At 44.1% G+C, this 17,607-nt stretch overlaps 1 protein-coding gene and 1 non-coding gene across 2 annotated transcripts; both read right to left on the reverse strand.

Annotated features, from left to right (window-relative positions):
• Positions 1–209: 209 nt before the first annotated feature.
• NDUFA8 (NADH:ubiquinone oxidoreductase subunit A8) lies at positions 210–17,606 on the reverse strand. Its single transcript, XM_020907605.2, has 4 exons — positions 17,441–17,606; positions 9,869–10,032; positions 4,340–4,505; positions 210–531 (listed from the first exon to the last, which is right to left on the reverse strand). The coding sequence occupies exons 1-4, from the start codon at positions 17,489–17,491 to the stop codon at positions 394–396; spliced, it is 519 nt and encodes a 172-aa protein (XP_020763264.1). The 5' UTR covers positions 17,492–17,606; the 3' UTR covers positions 210–393.
• TRNAC-ACA (transfer RNA cysteine (anticodon ACA)) lies at positions 7,040–7,111 on the reverse strand. Its single transcript has one exon. It is a non-coding gene; the product is annotated as a tRNA-Cys (tRNA).
• Position 17,607: the final 1 nt, after the last annotated feature.

Below are 17,607 nucleotides of genomic sequence, written 5' to 3' on the forward strand. Positions count from 1 at the left end.
AGGCCCTGAGGCACCATCGCGGGTAACTAAGCCTTTCCTTCACACGTTCACCGTCCGTGATCCCACGAAGCTCCCCGACTGCGCTGGCAGATGCCTACTTAAAACAAGAGAGAGATGGGGGGGAACAGGCAGGACCACAAGGAGAAAAAGCAAGGGGAAGTCATCTTCAAAGGCCAGAAGGTTATAGAAAACATAATAAAATACAACTGTTTCCTTTAAAATTTTTAATGGGCAGGAAATGGTATAGAATAACTGCCAAGTCACATAAATTAACGTTTTGGTTAATGTTTGTGATCCCGGAAAAAGCCCTCTATCGGTTGATGCAAATGGCGGGAGAGTTTTCACTGCCCGCTGCCTGGGTGCGTGCCTGGGTGTGGGGCCACGGACCCATCTTCACATGGTCCAGAAAAAGAGACGGCTGCCGTGCCTGGCGGGCTTCAGATCGCCTTCCACCTCGGGGTTGGGCTCTGGCCTTGCTCTTGAGTGATAGGGATTCTCTGGTAAGGGCCGGTCTGTTTTCACTTTGGTGACCTGCGGAGGGAGGAAGAGGAAAAGGGAAGCTGAGAGTCAGGTGCAGCAGCTGTGACCACAAACACACCTGCCGGGGCTCCTCTCTGCCCCGCAGCCCCAGCCACTCCTCATCGAAGCCCTAAGCACATCACACTTCACCCTGAATACATACTGAAGAGTGCCTACTTTGTGCCATGCCATGTGGAAGAAGTCAGGATACAAAAGGGAACAAGATTCACACAGCCCTCGACGCAGGAGCCAGACAGGAGGCCATCCCCAGGGGCTTCCCAGGCAAGTCATGGGGGCGGGGGGCGGGAGGAGCGGGACCGCCAGCCACCTGCTGTCCTCCAGGGGCCCCAGCTATTTCTGAAGGGGGAGCATTTAGCTCCATCTTGAAGGATGAGTAGGAACCAATCAGGAAGGCAGAAAGGAAAAGACCTTCCAAGTAAACCAAGGGTACAGAGGGAGGGACGCACGTCCTTAGAACAGCCGAAGGACAGGCCGTGCGCCTGGTCCTGTCGTTGAAGACGACATCACTCCAGCTCACGCTGACACTCCTCAGAGTCGACCTGCAGGTTCCCTGGGGCCACCAGGCCAACACTGGAAGCACCAGGACTTGAAGCCAGATCTGCCTGCGCCAGGGCCTGTGCTTTTTACATGTCGCAGGACGCTGGGAGGCAGGGGCCAGATGATGAAGGGCGATGAACGATATGCAAAGATGTTTGAATTTTAATCCAGTGGCAACAGATGTTACTGGAGGAAGGAAGAACTCAATCACGTTTGCAGGCCAGGACAGAGTGTGCAAAAGCTAGACTGGGGGTGCTGAGCCAACGGGCCGGGTGAGGGTTGAGCACAGAACTGGGGTCTAAGAGGAGAGAAGGACGGAATTTTATACCCACATTAGCCCACAAGAGTCTCCACCAGAAACCCAGGAGAAACTGTTCTCACTGTAAAGATGAGGAAACGGACCCAGAAAAGCAGAAAGACAGAAGGCCACGGTTACTAACGGTCTTATTATCTGGTGGTCTCCCAAGCCGCCCCATGTGATACAACTAGATCAATCTTCACAGATGTACAAATTCAAACACCATTTGTTGTGAACAGAGCTTTCATGGACACAGTCTCACAATTCTTATTATAACCACCCTCCGAGGTATAATTATCTCCAGTCCAGAGAAGAGGAGCAGAGATGCTGGCTTGTCTAAGATCAGGACACTGTAAATGTCAGAGCTGGAGCTACAACTCCAGTTTTCTGACTACAAGTCCAGAATAGTTTTTCATTTGCTTTTAAAACAGTTTTCTCATCTCTCCGCTATAATTAGAGATCACTAATGGTTCCTTGTTGCTTGAAAGAGTATTCCAAATGCCTCCAGCTGGCATTTGAAGCTCCTTTAAGGAATTCAAGATGTCTGTGAAATAAAACTAGAGAAAATAAAAAGGCCCCTTTAAAGGACAAATTACTGTGGAAAGGACAATGAAACAACTTCCTCTTCTGCACCAGACTCAAAACAGAAGGAGCAGAAGCACACGGTCTAGCTAATTACTAGGTAAACGACCTTGGGGATCTGACTGAACTTCCAATTTCCCATCTGTAAACGGGGCCAACAGTAGCTCCCAGGGTTATTAGAATAACACACGTGAAGTGCCTGATGTATGGAGCAGATGCTCCATTAGTTATTTTCAAAATTAATATTATCAGGGCAATGAATTACGGGCGAGAGCACGCAACCCTACCTAGGAAAGCCAGAAACTTCACAGACAGACCGGACCCCTGAGCCGAGATTGGATGAGGAATTCACTGGGAGCAGGCGGGAGGGCAGGGACCCGGACGCCTGAGTGAGTGATGCTGAAATACAGACTTTGTCCAGTGTATGAGCCTTCCTAGAGACTGAACTGAAGTATAACTAAAGCTAGTAATCCTCTTAATGAAATACACTTTGGAAAGAGTTCAGGTAACAATACCTTTTTCTTTTCAAGGTTTTCTTTAAAAGGTATTTAATACAAAGATTCAGGAATAAATATACTTTCTTAACAGCATGATTTGTAAATTCTCCTTTCATGAGACAAAAATGAGAAAAGGCAGTTTTCTTTATTAGATGTAAAAGTTCTACCACTTTCCAACTTAGAATTATCAACTATTCAAAATAACTTGGGAGACTTCCCTGGTGGTGGTCCAGTGCTCCCAAGGCCGGGGCCCAGGTCCAATCCCTGGTCAGGGAACTGGATCCTACGTGCCATAACTAAACGATCTTGTGTAGGAAAGATGATGGAAGATCCCGTGTGCCACATTACTAAGACCTGGCGCAACCAAAATAAATAAATAATAAATAAATATATATATTTCTTTAAAAATAAATAAAAATAATTTGCTCACTTTGGATCAGAATATATACACTACTATACATAAAACAGACAACCAACAAGGACCTATTGCATAGCACAGGGAATTATACTCAGTATGCTGTAACAGCATATAATGATGAGAATGTTTTTTAAAAAAAGAATATATATATATATATATATATATATCAATATACATGTATAACTGAATCACTTTACTGTATGCCTGAAACTAACCCAGCACTGTAAATCAACTATATTTCAATTAAAAATTTTCAAAGTAAAAATAAATAAGTTGTTCACTGCAGTAAAAGAAGGTATCTGAAGTAAAGATTTGCCACATACCAAAAAAATAGAATTGCTAAACCATTCCTCTACTTCTGGCAACAAGCGTAAGACCCAAATATCATCCACAGATGCCACACACAAAGGGAAGGGAACAAACATTAATAACTATGGGCCTGTGTGCCGACACTAATGCTGGGGCTTCACATAGCCTCCTTAACTCAATCCCCACAGAAAAACAGGGACTAATGCTGGTCCCATCTTATAACTGTGGTAGGAGAGGAGATGTTTAGCAATTTGCTCAAGATCCCAGAGCAATGAAGTCATGAAACTAAGATTCAAACCTACTTTCAGTCTCCTTTCAAACCAGTCTTTCCTGCCATGTCTTGCTACCTATGCTTCCCAGAAGGAATGGGGGAGACAATGCTTAAGAAGCAGGGATGGTTCAGATCACAAAGGGCCATGCGTCTCAGGATACAGAGGGGATGCTCAGTTTTATGAGCAAATAGGAAGCCCCTGTGAAAAGTTTTTTTTTTTTTTTTAATGGAAAGTCATATTTATTTTCCACACAGATCATGCCTACAGTCATCCACCCTGCCCTCCCACAAGCTCCTGTAGCCCAGCTAAGCACTCCTGTTCAAGAAATGAGGACAGTGTGAGGATTCAAAATAATATTCGAGGAGATGCTGATCTAAAGAATTGAAGACTGGATAAAGGAAGACAGAGGGCAAAGTGAAGAAAAGAGATGTTCAGGTTTCTTCTAGCTCTGAGGTTTCAACAGATGGTGGTGTCACAGCTGAGACAGGAAATAAAGGAGAAAGTAGGAAAACACGCTTTTAAAACTACAGGCATGACTTAAAAAAAAAAAAAATCTCAAGTATGCTCCTGAAAAATCAGGCATAACCTCAAACCCATTTCCCCATAATAACCTCAATGTTTTCAACTGACCGAGCCCCTTAAACATTTTATCCTCATCTACTCCCTTCTGTTCTTCAGTTAGCTATTAGTAATTAACCAAAATAACCCTGCACATGCTGACAGATCTATGGAAAGGAGCATTTCTGTTAAGTAAACTCCCTAGCTGAGCTGACTGGTCAGTTTGGATCTGTCACATCAGACTTGAACTCACAGAAGACCCTTTCTGGACCTCCTCCTGCCTTTCCCCACCCTCGGTGACAGAGAGACCAGCAGGAAACCATGTTACCTTTGACAGCTCCCCCAGGTCCGGCCGCACCCAGCCCAGTTTATCCAGCACACACTCGTCAAACTGTGCCTGCTGTTTGCGACAGCGACGAAATAGCTGCAGGCCGGAGTAATCAATGCAGGTCCAGTACTCCGTAAAAGGCTCCGCGCAGTGCCGCTTTATCTGCCTGGAAAAGAGGGCTTGGTTAGGAGTGAGCGTGCGTGTGTGCGCGTGTGCATGCACACATGCGCTTTGCCATGTCTGATTCTTTGCGACCTCGTGGACCACAGCCCGCCAGGCTCCTCTGTCCACTGGAATTTTCCAGGCAAGAATACTGGAGAGGGTTGCCATTTCCTACTCCTGACCCAGGGATCAAACCCGCATCTCCTGGGTCTCCTGCAGTGACACGCATTTTCTTTTCCACTGTGCCAGCTGGGAAGCCCTTGGTTAGGGGCAGCTCTTTGCAGAACCATGAAAAACAAAAAAGTGGGGAAAAATTTCATACAGACCGCAAACACACTGCCTTGCTTTCTGAAAGGTAAGAGAGTACTCTTACCTCACCTGCAAGGCAACCTGGAGATCCTCAGGTTAAGGACCAATACGTAAAAAAAGATCTGAGGCATACGAACTCATTTCTTTGTACAGCAAAAACAAATGAAAAGAAATGCCAAAAGACTGTCACCTGGGACTCCCCAGGTAGCCTAGTGGCTAAGACTCCACGCTCCCAATGCAGGGGGCCCGGATTCAGAACTAGATCCAACGTGCTGCAACTAAGACCCGACACAGCTAAATAATTAATAAATAAATATTTTTAAAACAAAAAAGGTCTAAGGTGTATATATTTTCCTCAGATAACTCCTCACTTGGGACCTATTTATTCCCCTTAGATCCAATTCTAAAGTTTACCAGCTTTGAAATTTTAGAAGAGAGGGAGGCATACTCAGAGACGTGGTGCTGACAGAAGTCAGAGGTGACAGACAATGACATAGGAGGAGACAGAATTATAAAAAGCAAATTCACAAATTGACAAGGATCTTCTGATCCTGGGGGTCAATCAGTGTGGAGGCAGACCACCCTCCACACCTCCAAAGCTCAAGGACGTCATTCTATTTGTGCACTGAACAAAAACAGAGATTAATTCTTATCATTAATAAGAAAGTTAAACCATATTTGCTCTCTTAAGAAGCAACATAGAATATAATTCATTTTGTGGTCACCAAAGTGGTTGAAGAAAAAGTAACTTGTGTATGAAAGGGAAAAACCTTCATTATTTTGCAAAATTCCCCTTCTCTTACCATTCAGCGTTGCTGGTAATCAAATAAATGCAAATTCAGGCAAGAATAAAATACTGTTATTTTATGTAAAAGGCTATCTATCTGAGGCAGTGGAAGAAGCACAGAGTGCCTCCTTCCCCTGTTGGAATAATAATGAAGAACTTACTCGTCATTTTCCAAGAACCTAGCTACAGTGAACGCAGGAATCATATGTAACATAAGAACTTCAGCGGTGGCTGAAGAAAATACAAAAGAAAAACTGGCTTTTCATTCCTGCTCAGTCCCACTCCTGTAAGGCAACAACGGATATCAGTTTCTTACACCCTTCCAGGTGTTTTGAGAATCCCCTTTGGAGGGTGACAGGAGGTATAACAGGAAGGAAGAAGGAATGTCAGAGCCTAGGGAGCTTTTCGGGGTTATCTGTAGTCTCACTAACCTAGACTTCTACGGTACACAAAATTGCACCCCACTAACCTTGACTAAAGGAACCAGGAACTAAAGAGCCTCTTGATGAAGGTGACAGAGGAGAATGAAAAAGCTGGCTTAAAACTCAACATTCAAAAAACGAAGATCATGGCGTCTGATCCCATCACTTCATGGCAAACAGAGATGGGGAAACAATGGAAACAGGGACACACTATTTACCTGGGCTCCAAAATCACTGTGGACAGTGACTACAGCCAGGAAATTAAAGGAGCTGCTTGCTCCTTGGAAGAAAAGTAATGACAAACCTAGACAGCATATTAAAAAGCAGAGACATTACTTTGCCTACAAATGTCCATAGAATCAAAGCCATGGTTTTTCCAGTAGTCACATGTGGATGTGAGAGCAGGACAATAAAAAAGGCTGAGCACCAAAGAATTGATGCCTTCGAGCTGTGGTGCTAGAGAAGACTCTTGAGAGTCCCTTAGACAGCAAGATCAAACCAGTCAATCCTAAAGGAAATCAATCCTGAATATTCACTGGAAGGACTGATGCTGAAGCTGAAGCTCCAATACTTTGGCCACTTGATGCAAAGAGCCGACTCACTGGAAAAGACCCTGATGCTGGGAAAGACTGAAGGCAGAAGGAGAAGGGGACGACAGAGGATGAAATGGCTGGATGGCATCACTGAATAATGGACATGAGTTTGACCAAGCTCTGGGAGATGGTGATGGACAGGGAAGCCTGGCGTGCTGCATGCAGTCCATGGGGTTGCAAAGAGTCAGACACGACTGAGCGACTGAACAAAACCTGGACTTGAGAATCACGCTTGGTAGTGAGCTGGCATGACCAGTTGGAACTTTGGACTCCTCCAATATGCTGTGGCAGAAAGTGAAAGTGAAGTCGCTCAGTTGTGTCCAACTCTTTGCGACCCCATGGACTGTAGCCTACCAGGATGCTCAGTCCATGGGATTTTCCAGGCAAGAATACTGGAGTGGGTTGCCATTTCCTTCTCCAGGAGATCTTCCCGACCCAGGGATCGAACCTGGGTCTCCTGCATTGTAGGCAGACGCTTTACCGTCTGAGCTACCAGGGAAGCCAAGAAGGGTGTAAACCATCACTCTGGTACTGAGGGCAGGATTCTGGATTCTGCTACCCTGGCACCTACATGAACAGATAATTATCTATTAGCTCTTACAGCAGGCAATTTCAGCATACTGGAAGCTCATGAAATCCAAACATTTCTCACTTATACATACTTTATTTGAGGCAAAGGAAAAATGCTTTGCCAAAGTTCTTAAAAAATAAAAAGCTTTCAAATAAATACACATTCTACCTTATTAGCAATCAAATGAATACAAATTCAAGCAGGAGTAAAATACCATTTTGTACCTATCAAATATTTAAATCAAATGCAATGCTGATGAAGGATACCAGGATACAGTGCTGAGTACAGCATAAACTGACCCAACTTCAAAAGACAGGGCAACTGTGATTCAAGAGCCATAAATCATGTTCAAAGCCTTTAAAAGAATAATCTCATTGCTGGGAAATGTATGCCAATGAATCAATTAAAAAATGAAAATGATCTCTATACAAATGCAACCACTGCAGATTTATCTAAAACAACCAAAAACGGAAATCAACCATGATGTTTAGTAACAAGAATCATGAGGTACATTATGCCTGTGGAATATTAGACAGCCATTAAAAATGATGATCACAAAGAGGGAGCAACTTGAAAGAATGTTTCCAATAGTTTCAAGAGAAAAATGAGTATCTCCAATGAATACACACACTATGACTTTAAGTACAAAAATATCTCTGCATGTGGACAAAGATAGCAAAAGCAAGAAAGAAGGAAAACAGCTATTGTGTGAACAGTTCTTACGTCACTGTAGGGGACATCTGTTCGTTTGTCTAGCCAGCAGTCATTCCCCATTCTTCTGGAACATCCTTCGAATTCTCCTTTGGGGAACAACCCCTCCCTATGGCTTGGCAATGTGATTCAGATGAGTCAAAGTCTACTCCCTACTTAAGGCAAGGCCTGACCAGTCACAGTATTTTATCTCTCAAAACCTAACTGATTCAGAGACACGTACATGAAGTCGATCAGCCAGGACAACGAGACTCAGTTCCAGGGATCTCTACTCATGCTACTGGTTGGCACTCCGTCTGGGTCTGCTAAGTAAGGAGCCTAGAAGCTTGGAGTGGCTGGAGGGCCATTTCTGCTACAGCAAGGAAGTCTCTCAAAATGAGTTTGATAGAGAAAAGTGGAACTAAGAAACTGAGGGGAGAAGAGGTGACGCTTTAAGACACCAGGTAGTTATGAAATTATTTAAGCCCTTGGATCCAGCCCTGCCTGATGCCAGTCCTATTTCTGGACTTGACACTTAACATGAGTCAATTCCCTATGAATTCAGTTTCTGTCCCTTTGAGTTTTGGCTAATATGGTTGTTAAAACATTTTTCTACAATTGCAATTTGGACTTTTTCTACTTGTAGTACTAAGTATAGTGGCCTATCTAAACATTTGACTCTAAACACACCATACTTTCCATCATAACTGTGTGTCCTGCAGTTATAATAATGGTAACAAACTAGTGAATGCCTGATAGCTAGCAAGCACTGTTCTAAGTTACTTTTATGTGCCTTTTCAAATTTCTCACAACAATCGTATATGACAGCGATTACTCTAGTTTGGAAATTGTGATTCACAGAGATTAAAGAAGGTGCTAATATTCACAAGAGACACGACATGGAAAACAACCTAAATGTCCATCAACAGATGAACAGATAAAGAAGATGTGGGGTGTGTTGAGTGTGTGTGTGTGTGTATACACAATGGAATCCTGCATGCTAAGTTGCTTCAGTTGTGTCCGACTCTTTGCGACCCCATGGACTGCAGCTCATCAGGCTCCTCTGTCCATGGGATGCTCCAAGCAAGAATGCGGGAGTGTGCTGCCATGCCCTCTTCTAGGGGATCTTCCTGACCCAGGGATTGAACCCACATTCCTTATGTCTCCTGCACTGACAGGTGGGTTCTTTACCACTAGTGCCACCCGGGAAGCCCATACAATGGAATCCTGCTGCTGCTGCTGCTAAGTCACTTCAGTTGTGTCCGACTCTGTGCGACCCCACAGACGGCAGCCCACCAGGCTCCGCCATCCCTGGGATCCTCCAGGCAAGAATACTGGAGTGGGTTGACAATGGAATCCTACTCAGTCATAAAAGAGAATCAAATAATGCCATTTGCAATAACACAAAGACAGACCTAGAGATTAAACTAAGTGACGTCAGACAGACAGAGACAAATACTGTATGATATCACTTATATGCAGGATCTGAAATACAGTGTTTTAGATGTGTTCACAAATGAACACATCTATGAAACAGACTCACAGATATAGAAATGCAAGTTATTATATATGAGATGGATAAAAAACAAGGTACTACTGTATAGCACAGGGAACTATAGTCAATATTCTGTGATAAACTATAACAGAAAAGAATATTAAAAAAAGAACACATATATGTATAACTGAATCACTGTGCTGGACGGCAGAAATCAGTAACATTATATAATGTCACACTAACAGTGTAAATCAACTCAACGTCAAAAAAAATTAAAAAAGAAAAAGAACATATAATAAGAACAAATAATACAAACAAATAACAAAAATAAGTATCATTTACTGTGAGCTTTACAGTGGTCTATCTGATTGCAAAGCCTCCTATTTCCTACCAGAATTAGTCAGTAAAACTATCCTTCCACCTAACTTAGCTGGAAGTTCACGAAGCTAACACACACCTCGATGTTTCTACCCACTGGCACCTAGGTGAAAAGCTCGTACCTGAAGAACTCCAGGGCACACTGGTTGACAAGCTTGCCTTCCTCCAAGCACCGCCGGGGGTCCTTCTCTTCCCACCGGCATAGCATGAACTCCTTGTTGGGCTTGTCGCACTGAGCGCCATAGTGATGGGCCGCAGCCTTCAGCACAGACGAACTGACTTTCACCTGGGGAGAGGGACGGGGGAGAAGGGCCACAGGTTCCTGACCAGAACACCAGGTCCAGGTCCTCAGCCTCACCTTGAGATCAAGACAGAGGGAACAGGAAGGTAGCCTTGTTCTGACGTGGCCCAGAAAACTAAAGATAGGGACCCCAGTAACAATCCCTTAGGATCCATGGCACTTTCAAGGCCACAGAGCTCCTTTATGCGTGTGATTTTCACACCTTTGTGATAATCTCGTCACGCTGGTATCAACAACTCCCACTTGAGACATAAGGGAACGGCAGCCCCAAAAGAATCCTTAGATCTTTGTGAGACAGAAAGCAGATCTCTGAAGGGAGATGGAGGCTTCAGGGATGTAAGGGAAGGAACCAACCCTGAGGAGAGTGGATGAGTCTCCTTTCCAGGAATAAAAGTGGAAAGACATGTAAAATTTCCAGAAGATGACAGAATCACAGATTAGAGACCGCAAGAGACCAGTAAGAGCCTGTAGTCTAGCAAGTTATTATTAAGAATAAAGTACTGCATTTGTGGACTTTGTGAAGTTTAGAGTGTGTTCAAGGCAGCCACTCCTACAGCTACACCAGTCTCCTCACTCGCAGCCCAGCAGTTTCTCGAGAAGCACAGAGTAGCCGCAGCCAGCTCACCATACAGCCCAGAGCCTGCCTAGCAGCTGCTGCAGCAGGGGTCCCGCTGGCCTCTTTTCTGCACCACCTCTTCCGGTACCAGTACCACGGCAGTTTTAATTACTGTTTGTTGTCTGGGAAGACCCTCCTCCTCACCAGCCCTCCTTTGCAAAACTGGTCCAGCTGTTCTTACAGATGAACACCCCTCCCCCGATAGTTTGCATTGCAATCGTGCTCAGTCTGGTTATATATCAAATTAGACTGGAAAGGGCACTTTTACAATACTGGGTCTCTGCTCACATTTTATCTCCCCAGAGAGTCTCTCCCTGATCATCTTAGATAACATAGGCCTGGCAGTCACTCGATCTGTGACCACTGGAACGTAAGCTTCAAGAGGGCAGGGGTTTTGTTTTCAACAGGGGTCCACTACTGTAAAGATGTCCATTCTCCCTAAATTCTAATTAAGATGATATTTACCATGGTCCACCAAGCACCCAAAACAGTGCTGAGCAGAAGGAGCTGTCACAAATGAGAACAAGACAGGGTAAAACGAGGCATTAAATACTTGGCTTGTGATGGCAGCCAGGGAAGGAGAGCAGAAAGAGAAACTGGGAGGCGGGGGGCAGGTTTTCTGGCCATGAGAAGGAAACCCCTGACACAGAGGCCTGGAGAGGATGGGGTGGAGAGACTGGGTTTGTGTGGCCGAAGGAGGAAGTGTGGACCAGGAGTGGGGAGATGAGGCTGGTGCAGCCAGGGGCTGGTTGTGTAAGAGGGGCTCTCTGAGGGCACCCCCGGCTTTTATACCTGCTGCATAGCACTCACCCCAGCAAGGGATGTAATAGTTACAGGAGAGGTTAAGACTATCTGGACAATGCCTTCTCATCCAGAACATAGTCATCAGTATGTCTCTCCAGTTAGCTCATCCTCATTTCCCTCGATTAAAGTTAGTTTCCCATACAGAAATCTTGCATATTTCTTATTTATTTCTCAATGTTCTCATATTTTGGATACTCTCTAGATAGGTTATATTTCCCTTACATTTTCAAGTTAGTTATTGCTAGTCTATACACTGTATCTTCTCTAGAGCCATAGTTCACTAACTCTCTTCAGTTCTGATAGGAAATTCAAGGGGATTAACAGAAAAGCTTCCATGCACAAATAAAAACTGCCTCCCTTCTTCTCTGATGTGCTTAGTCGCTCAGTCATGTCTGACTCTTTGCGACCCCAGGGACCGTAGCCCGCCAGGCTCCTCTGTCCATGGGGATTCTCCAGGCAAGAAAACTGGAGTGGGTTGCCATGCCCTCCTCCAGGAGATCTTCCCCAACCAGGGATCGAACCCAGGTCTCCCACATTGCAGTTGGATTCTTTACGGTCTGAGCCCCCAGGGAAGCCCTCCTCTCTGATACTTCTTTTCCTTCCTCTTCTCTTTTCCTCTCTTAATGCTCTGACCAGAACTTCCAGGATGAGACAGACAAACAGCAATGACGGCAGGCTTCCCTGCTTTGTTCCCAACTTTAAGGTAGTTTGGTATGATAAGGGCTGTTGGTGTCTGGGATATACTTGCCTACATGTTCCTCATTAGGGAAATTTCTTTCTAAACATGACTGGCTTTGTTTCACTGCTGATTCCTCCACCAGGAAAGACTGACATTTTCAGATTTTTTTCATTAATCTATACATGTCATGTAGAGCATTAACAGATTTTCTAAAATTGATCCAGTGTACTAGAATAAAATCTAGTCTGTCCTCAGGCATTATGCCTTAAGATACCACTGGATTTGATTTGTAAATATTTATCAAGAATTTTTGCATGAGAATAATTTTATAATATTTATAATAATAAAACTTTTATTTCATTTTTTACAAATTTCACACAGCTTAGGTTATTATTATTTTTGATAAGAAAAGATAGTTCATCTAAACACTATAGGAAGAGAATAAAGTTACGGCTGTGACTACTATTACATGGGCTGTCCTGGTGGCTCAGATGGTAAAGACTCCACCTGCAATGCAAGAGACCTGGGTTTGATCCCTGGGTTGGGAAGATCCCCTGGAGAAGGGAATGGCTACCCACTCCAGTATTCTTGCCTGGAAAATTCCATGGACAGAGGAGCCTGGAGGGCTACAGCCTATGAGGTCCAAGAGTCAGACATGACTGAGCGAGCGACTAACACTACACTAATATTACAACCATTAAAATTATCAAAGCAGAAATGAATTTAGGATGGAAGTGAAATTTGCCATGAGAATTCTAATAAGCTCATTTGCACATCTGTTAAAATTTTGTATTCTAGTTTTTGATAACAGTTTATTTTAGTTAGTTGAGTGGTACATGCTTGCTATATTACCTATAGAGAGCTGGGAGACTAAAAATCAAGACAAACTATTTTTAAAGTCTAATATATATTTTTTAAATTAAGTTAGCTATACTGATTTCCTTGTTGAATGCCTTAGAACATCTTTAAATGACTGATTTAATTACTCCGATGCTTCCACAGCTATCATGCCACCAAAAGTCTATGGCTTTCTTTGCTTTACTTCCTTATAAATGTCTTATCCCAATCTAGGTATGCCCATGCTGTTGAGCACATAATAGATGCCCTGTCACAGGGAAATCAAGGCTGAGAACTCACTGAACTTATTTCCTGAGGAAGAGGACCCATGTGCTCAAGATGGCATGGCACGGCACGTCAGTGGCAAGCACAGAACTGGCAAGAGAGACTGTGACCTCCCATCAGGCCATGTGACACTGCATCATGACCACTGATGTCGCCAACAGCCCTCACCTGCTTCTTCATTAAGACTGATTTGAGTTCCAGCAGAAACCACATCCCTGCACAGCTGCTTACGGTGAATACCCTCTCAGATCCATTCAGCTCCCTTTGTCTCAAAAGAACACAAAATTTCAACGCCCTTCCTTATCTATTCCCATAACAGCCTCACTGCACACCAGGTTTATACAGTCTGCAGGTGTGAAAAGGGGGGCAGAACAAGTCCCATGATCTACAAGCAACCTTCTAGCCCTATTCTCTCTTCCTTACACTCTATCTGCACGCTTTTTTTTCTTTTTGGAGTACTTAATTTATACTAGGCTTAGTATTTTGCTTATTTTACATAAAATGGAGGATGACAGTATACTCAGCTGATGGAACTGCTGTGAGGCTTAAGTGAATCAATACACATAAAAATATTATGAAGTGCCTAGCACATAGAAGTACATCGTAAATAAGTTCAGTTCAGTCGCTTAGTCGTGTCCGGCTCTTTGTGACCCCATGGACTGCAGCACACCAGGCTTCCCTGTCCTTCACCATCTCCCAGAGCCTGATCAAACTCATGTCGATCGAGTTGGTGATACCATGCAACAATTTCATTCTCTGTCGTCCCCTTCTCCTCCTGCCTTCAATTTTGCCCAGCATCAGGGTCTTTTCCAATGAGTCAGTTCTTCGCATCAGGTGGCCAAAGTATTAGAGTTTCAGCTTCAGCATCAGTCCTTCCAATGAATTCTTAGGACTGATTTCCTTTAGGATTGACTGACTGGATCTCCTTGCAGTCCAAGAGACTCTCAAGAGTATTCTCCAGCACCACAGTTCAAAAGCATGAATTCTTCAGCACTCAGCTTTCTTTATGGTCCAACTCTCACATCCATACACGACTACTGGAAAAACCATAGCTTTGACCAGATGGACCTTTGAAGGCAAAGTAATGTCTCTGCTTTTTAATATGCTGTCTAAGTTGGTCATAGCTTTTCTTCCAAGGAGCAAGCATCTTTTAATTTCACGGCTGCAGTCACCATCTACAGTGATTTTGGAGCCCCCCAAAATAAAGTCTCTCACTGTTTCCATTGTTTCCCCATCTATTTGCCATGAAGTGATGGGACTGGATACCATGATCTTAGTTTTCTCAATGCTGCATTTTAAGCCAACTTTTTCACTCTCCTCTTTCACTTTCATCAAGAGACTCTTTGTTTCTTTGCTTTCTGCCATAAGGGTGGTGTCAGCTGCATATCCGAGGTTATTGATATTTCTCCCGGCAATCTTGATTCCATCTTGTGTTTCATCCAGCCTGGCATTTCACATGATGTACTCTGCATGTAAGCAGGATGACAATATACAGCCTTGACATATTCCTTTCCCAATCTGGAACTAGTCTGCTGTTCCATGTCTAGTTCTAACTGTTGCTTCCTGACCTGCAACCATATTTTTCAGGAGACATCATAAATACTGGCCGTTATTTTTATTCAAAATGGTCAATGTGTCCAAAGAGTTTCCTGCCCAAAGCTTCTGACTAGTTGTCTATAGGCATGTGTCATTAACTCCAAGGTCAATGAGGTCCAAAATAGGTTTAACTTGCTTCTCAAACCCACCACTTCTGGCTCCCTCAGTCCTATTGTCAGGGTGCAAATGTGACATTGATTCCTCAACCTTTCCTGCCTCTGCTATCTAAGTCATTGCTAAGTCTGATCAATCCTAGATAAATGTGTTCTTTCCTCTCTGTAAGCACAGTCACCAATCATATTGGGGTCAATATCTTCCTCAGTTATTTCAACAGCCACCAAGACTGGTCCCCTTGCTCTTCTTATTCCTCTCTTTCAATCATTCTTCACAGAACTGCTGTCCTAAAAGACAATTCTTATGTTACTCTGCTATTAAATCTGCCACAAAACACTTGAAGGATTCACACTGAACAGCAGACTAAAGCCTAAGTTTCTCACAAGGTATTCAAAGCCTTCTGGATCCCCACTATCCTTCTGCCGTCTCAACACACCAGACTTCAAAAAAGTACTGGCTGTTCTCTAGCACCTGAAACTCACTGTTCCCAGACCTGTCTTTTGGTCCCACCTGCCTACCTTTCAGATCCTGTTTCATTTAGAAAGCTCTTCTCTCCATCTCTGCCTAGAAATATCATCCTGCAAATGCCATTTAGCCAAGTTTCACATTATGCCCAAGAAGTTTTCTGTTCCCTTCACTGCCTCAGAGGATTAGACAGCTGGAAGCACGTCATTTTACAAATAAAATAACTGTGTCTGCAAACGGGAAAACTGATTAATCAAGGTAACTGAATGGCTAGGCCTAGAATTTAAGTACAACTTCAAATCCTCTTTTTGTTTTTTTTTTTTGGCCCTGCCTTCCAGCAGGCGGGATCTCAGTTCCCCAACCAAGGATGGAACCCAAGACCTTTGTAGTGGAAGTGCAGAGTTCTAACCACTGGACCACCAGGAAGTCCCCTACTCTCTTTTCTTAAATCATACTTGCCCTCGTCCATAGCATTTAATCATATTTTGTCCTGCATTTTAGTTATTTATGCAATTATCTGTTTCTCAATTCAACTGTGTGAACTCTAATGGCAAATTTATTCCAGAAACAGAGTACATCCAAGAAACAGAACCTCAGACGACTGCTGAACCAAATTAGAGTGCCAATGAAGAAACAGAAACTCAAAGTCTTAACCCAGCTTCACAGTGGGGTAAGAAACAAACGGACTGCTGGCAGTACCCACTCCCCCACCTTTTAGTAAATGTCACTTTATTTAAAAGTCTCCAAACACAGCTAAAAATCCTTTCTTCCAAGGAAAATAATAGTTGCCATTCTTAAAGGCATATAGGATGAAATGAAGTAATCTAGGTAAAATACTTAATACTGGACCTGTAATACAATTTTTGGCATGCAATTTTTCATCTTCCTCTTTCTCCTCCAATGTAGCCTGATTATCCAGTCCTGCTCTGACACTTCCTTGCCTAAAAATATTCCACATCTCCCCATCACCTCCCCTATGGGATCCAGAGTCCAAATTGCTCAGTCTGGCCCTGTGAAAGTCGCTACCCAGCCCTACCTCAGCCCCAGGTACCTCTCCAGGCTCGGCCATTGTTGCTTTCCACCAAGAGTCACATCAAACAGCAAAACACAAAATTCTGCTAAGCCTTCTCGATCTTCTGAGCTTTTGCCCCTAACATTTAAAAGTATGGCTTTAAAATTCAGACCTGGGTTCATATTGTAGCTCTACGGCGTGAGGTGTGACCATGGGCAAATCACTTCTCTCAGGACCGTATCTATAACATGGAGAAATCAATTATATCCTCACCTGGCTGGGAGGAGCCTATGAATTAATGTCTGTTGTTAGCATCCTGTCTGAGTCTAGTGTTTGCTATAATTAGTATTATCGGCCTTCACTTCTCATATATCTCTAACGACACTGTACTGTAACCGTAGTTTCCCTGTTAGATTATAAACTCTATGAGGTCAGGGTCTATCTCATTTTCCAGTGTATATGCATATGGTAATTATTCAAGTGACAGCTCTTGAGTAAATGAATGCTTTAAATGTTCTTTTACCAAACACTTTCCCAGGCTGTTAGCAAATTCGCCTCCAATACTATCTCCTTTTTCTGCGGCTTTCGAGCTCCACTCCAATGCACTCTGCAGCGACAATGCTACTTTAAGGTGACTCTCTCTCTCCCTCGACTGTTAGCACCCGGGGCTGTACACTCACTTCGTAGAGAAGTTTGAGTACCAAGTGACATGAAGTAAAAGGACCCTGGTTGGTGCTTAGCAAGAAATACCACTATTATTCACGTAAAGGAGAAGCAGGTTGCTGCCGGGAAGCGGAGAGTTCTCGAGCTACTGAAGGATGGGTCTCCCCGAGACGTCCCGACGGTCAGCCTGTGTACAAGTTGAGGGCATGGGGTTGGGATGCGGGGTCCAGGGCCAGGGTCCGCTGAGTGCAAGCCCGGCTGGGCCTAGGCCCGGGAAGCTGCAGCCCTGTGCCCCGCTTGCCTTCCTCCAGACGAGTCTCACCTCCTGCACTTTCAGATCCTCCAGAGTGGGCAGCTCCACTATCCCCGGCATGATGGCTGCAGCCGCGACCCCGAGGAGGTCCCCGCTGCCGCGTCTCCCCCGTCTCCTTGAACTCCCCTTTCGACCGCCGAGGGCCACCTAGCGTCTGCGCATGCGCAGCGGCAGCA

This window comes from Odocoileus virginianus, chromosome 2 (genome assembly GCF_023699985.2).
Source record: "Odocoileus virginianus isolate 20LAN1187 ecotype Illinois chromosome 2, Ovbor_1.2, whole genome shotgun sequence".
In the NCBI taxonomy this organism is placed as follows: domain Eukaryota; kingdom Metazoa; phylum Chordata; class Mammalia; order Artiodactyla; family Cervidae; genus Odocoileus; species Odocoileus virginianus.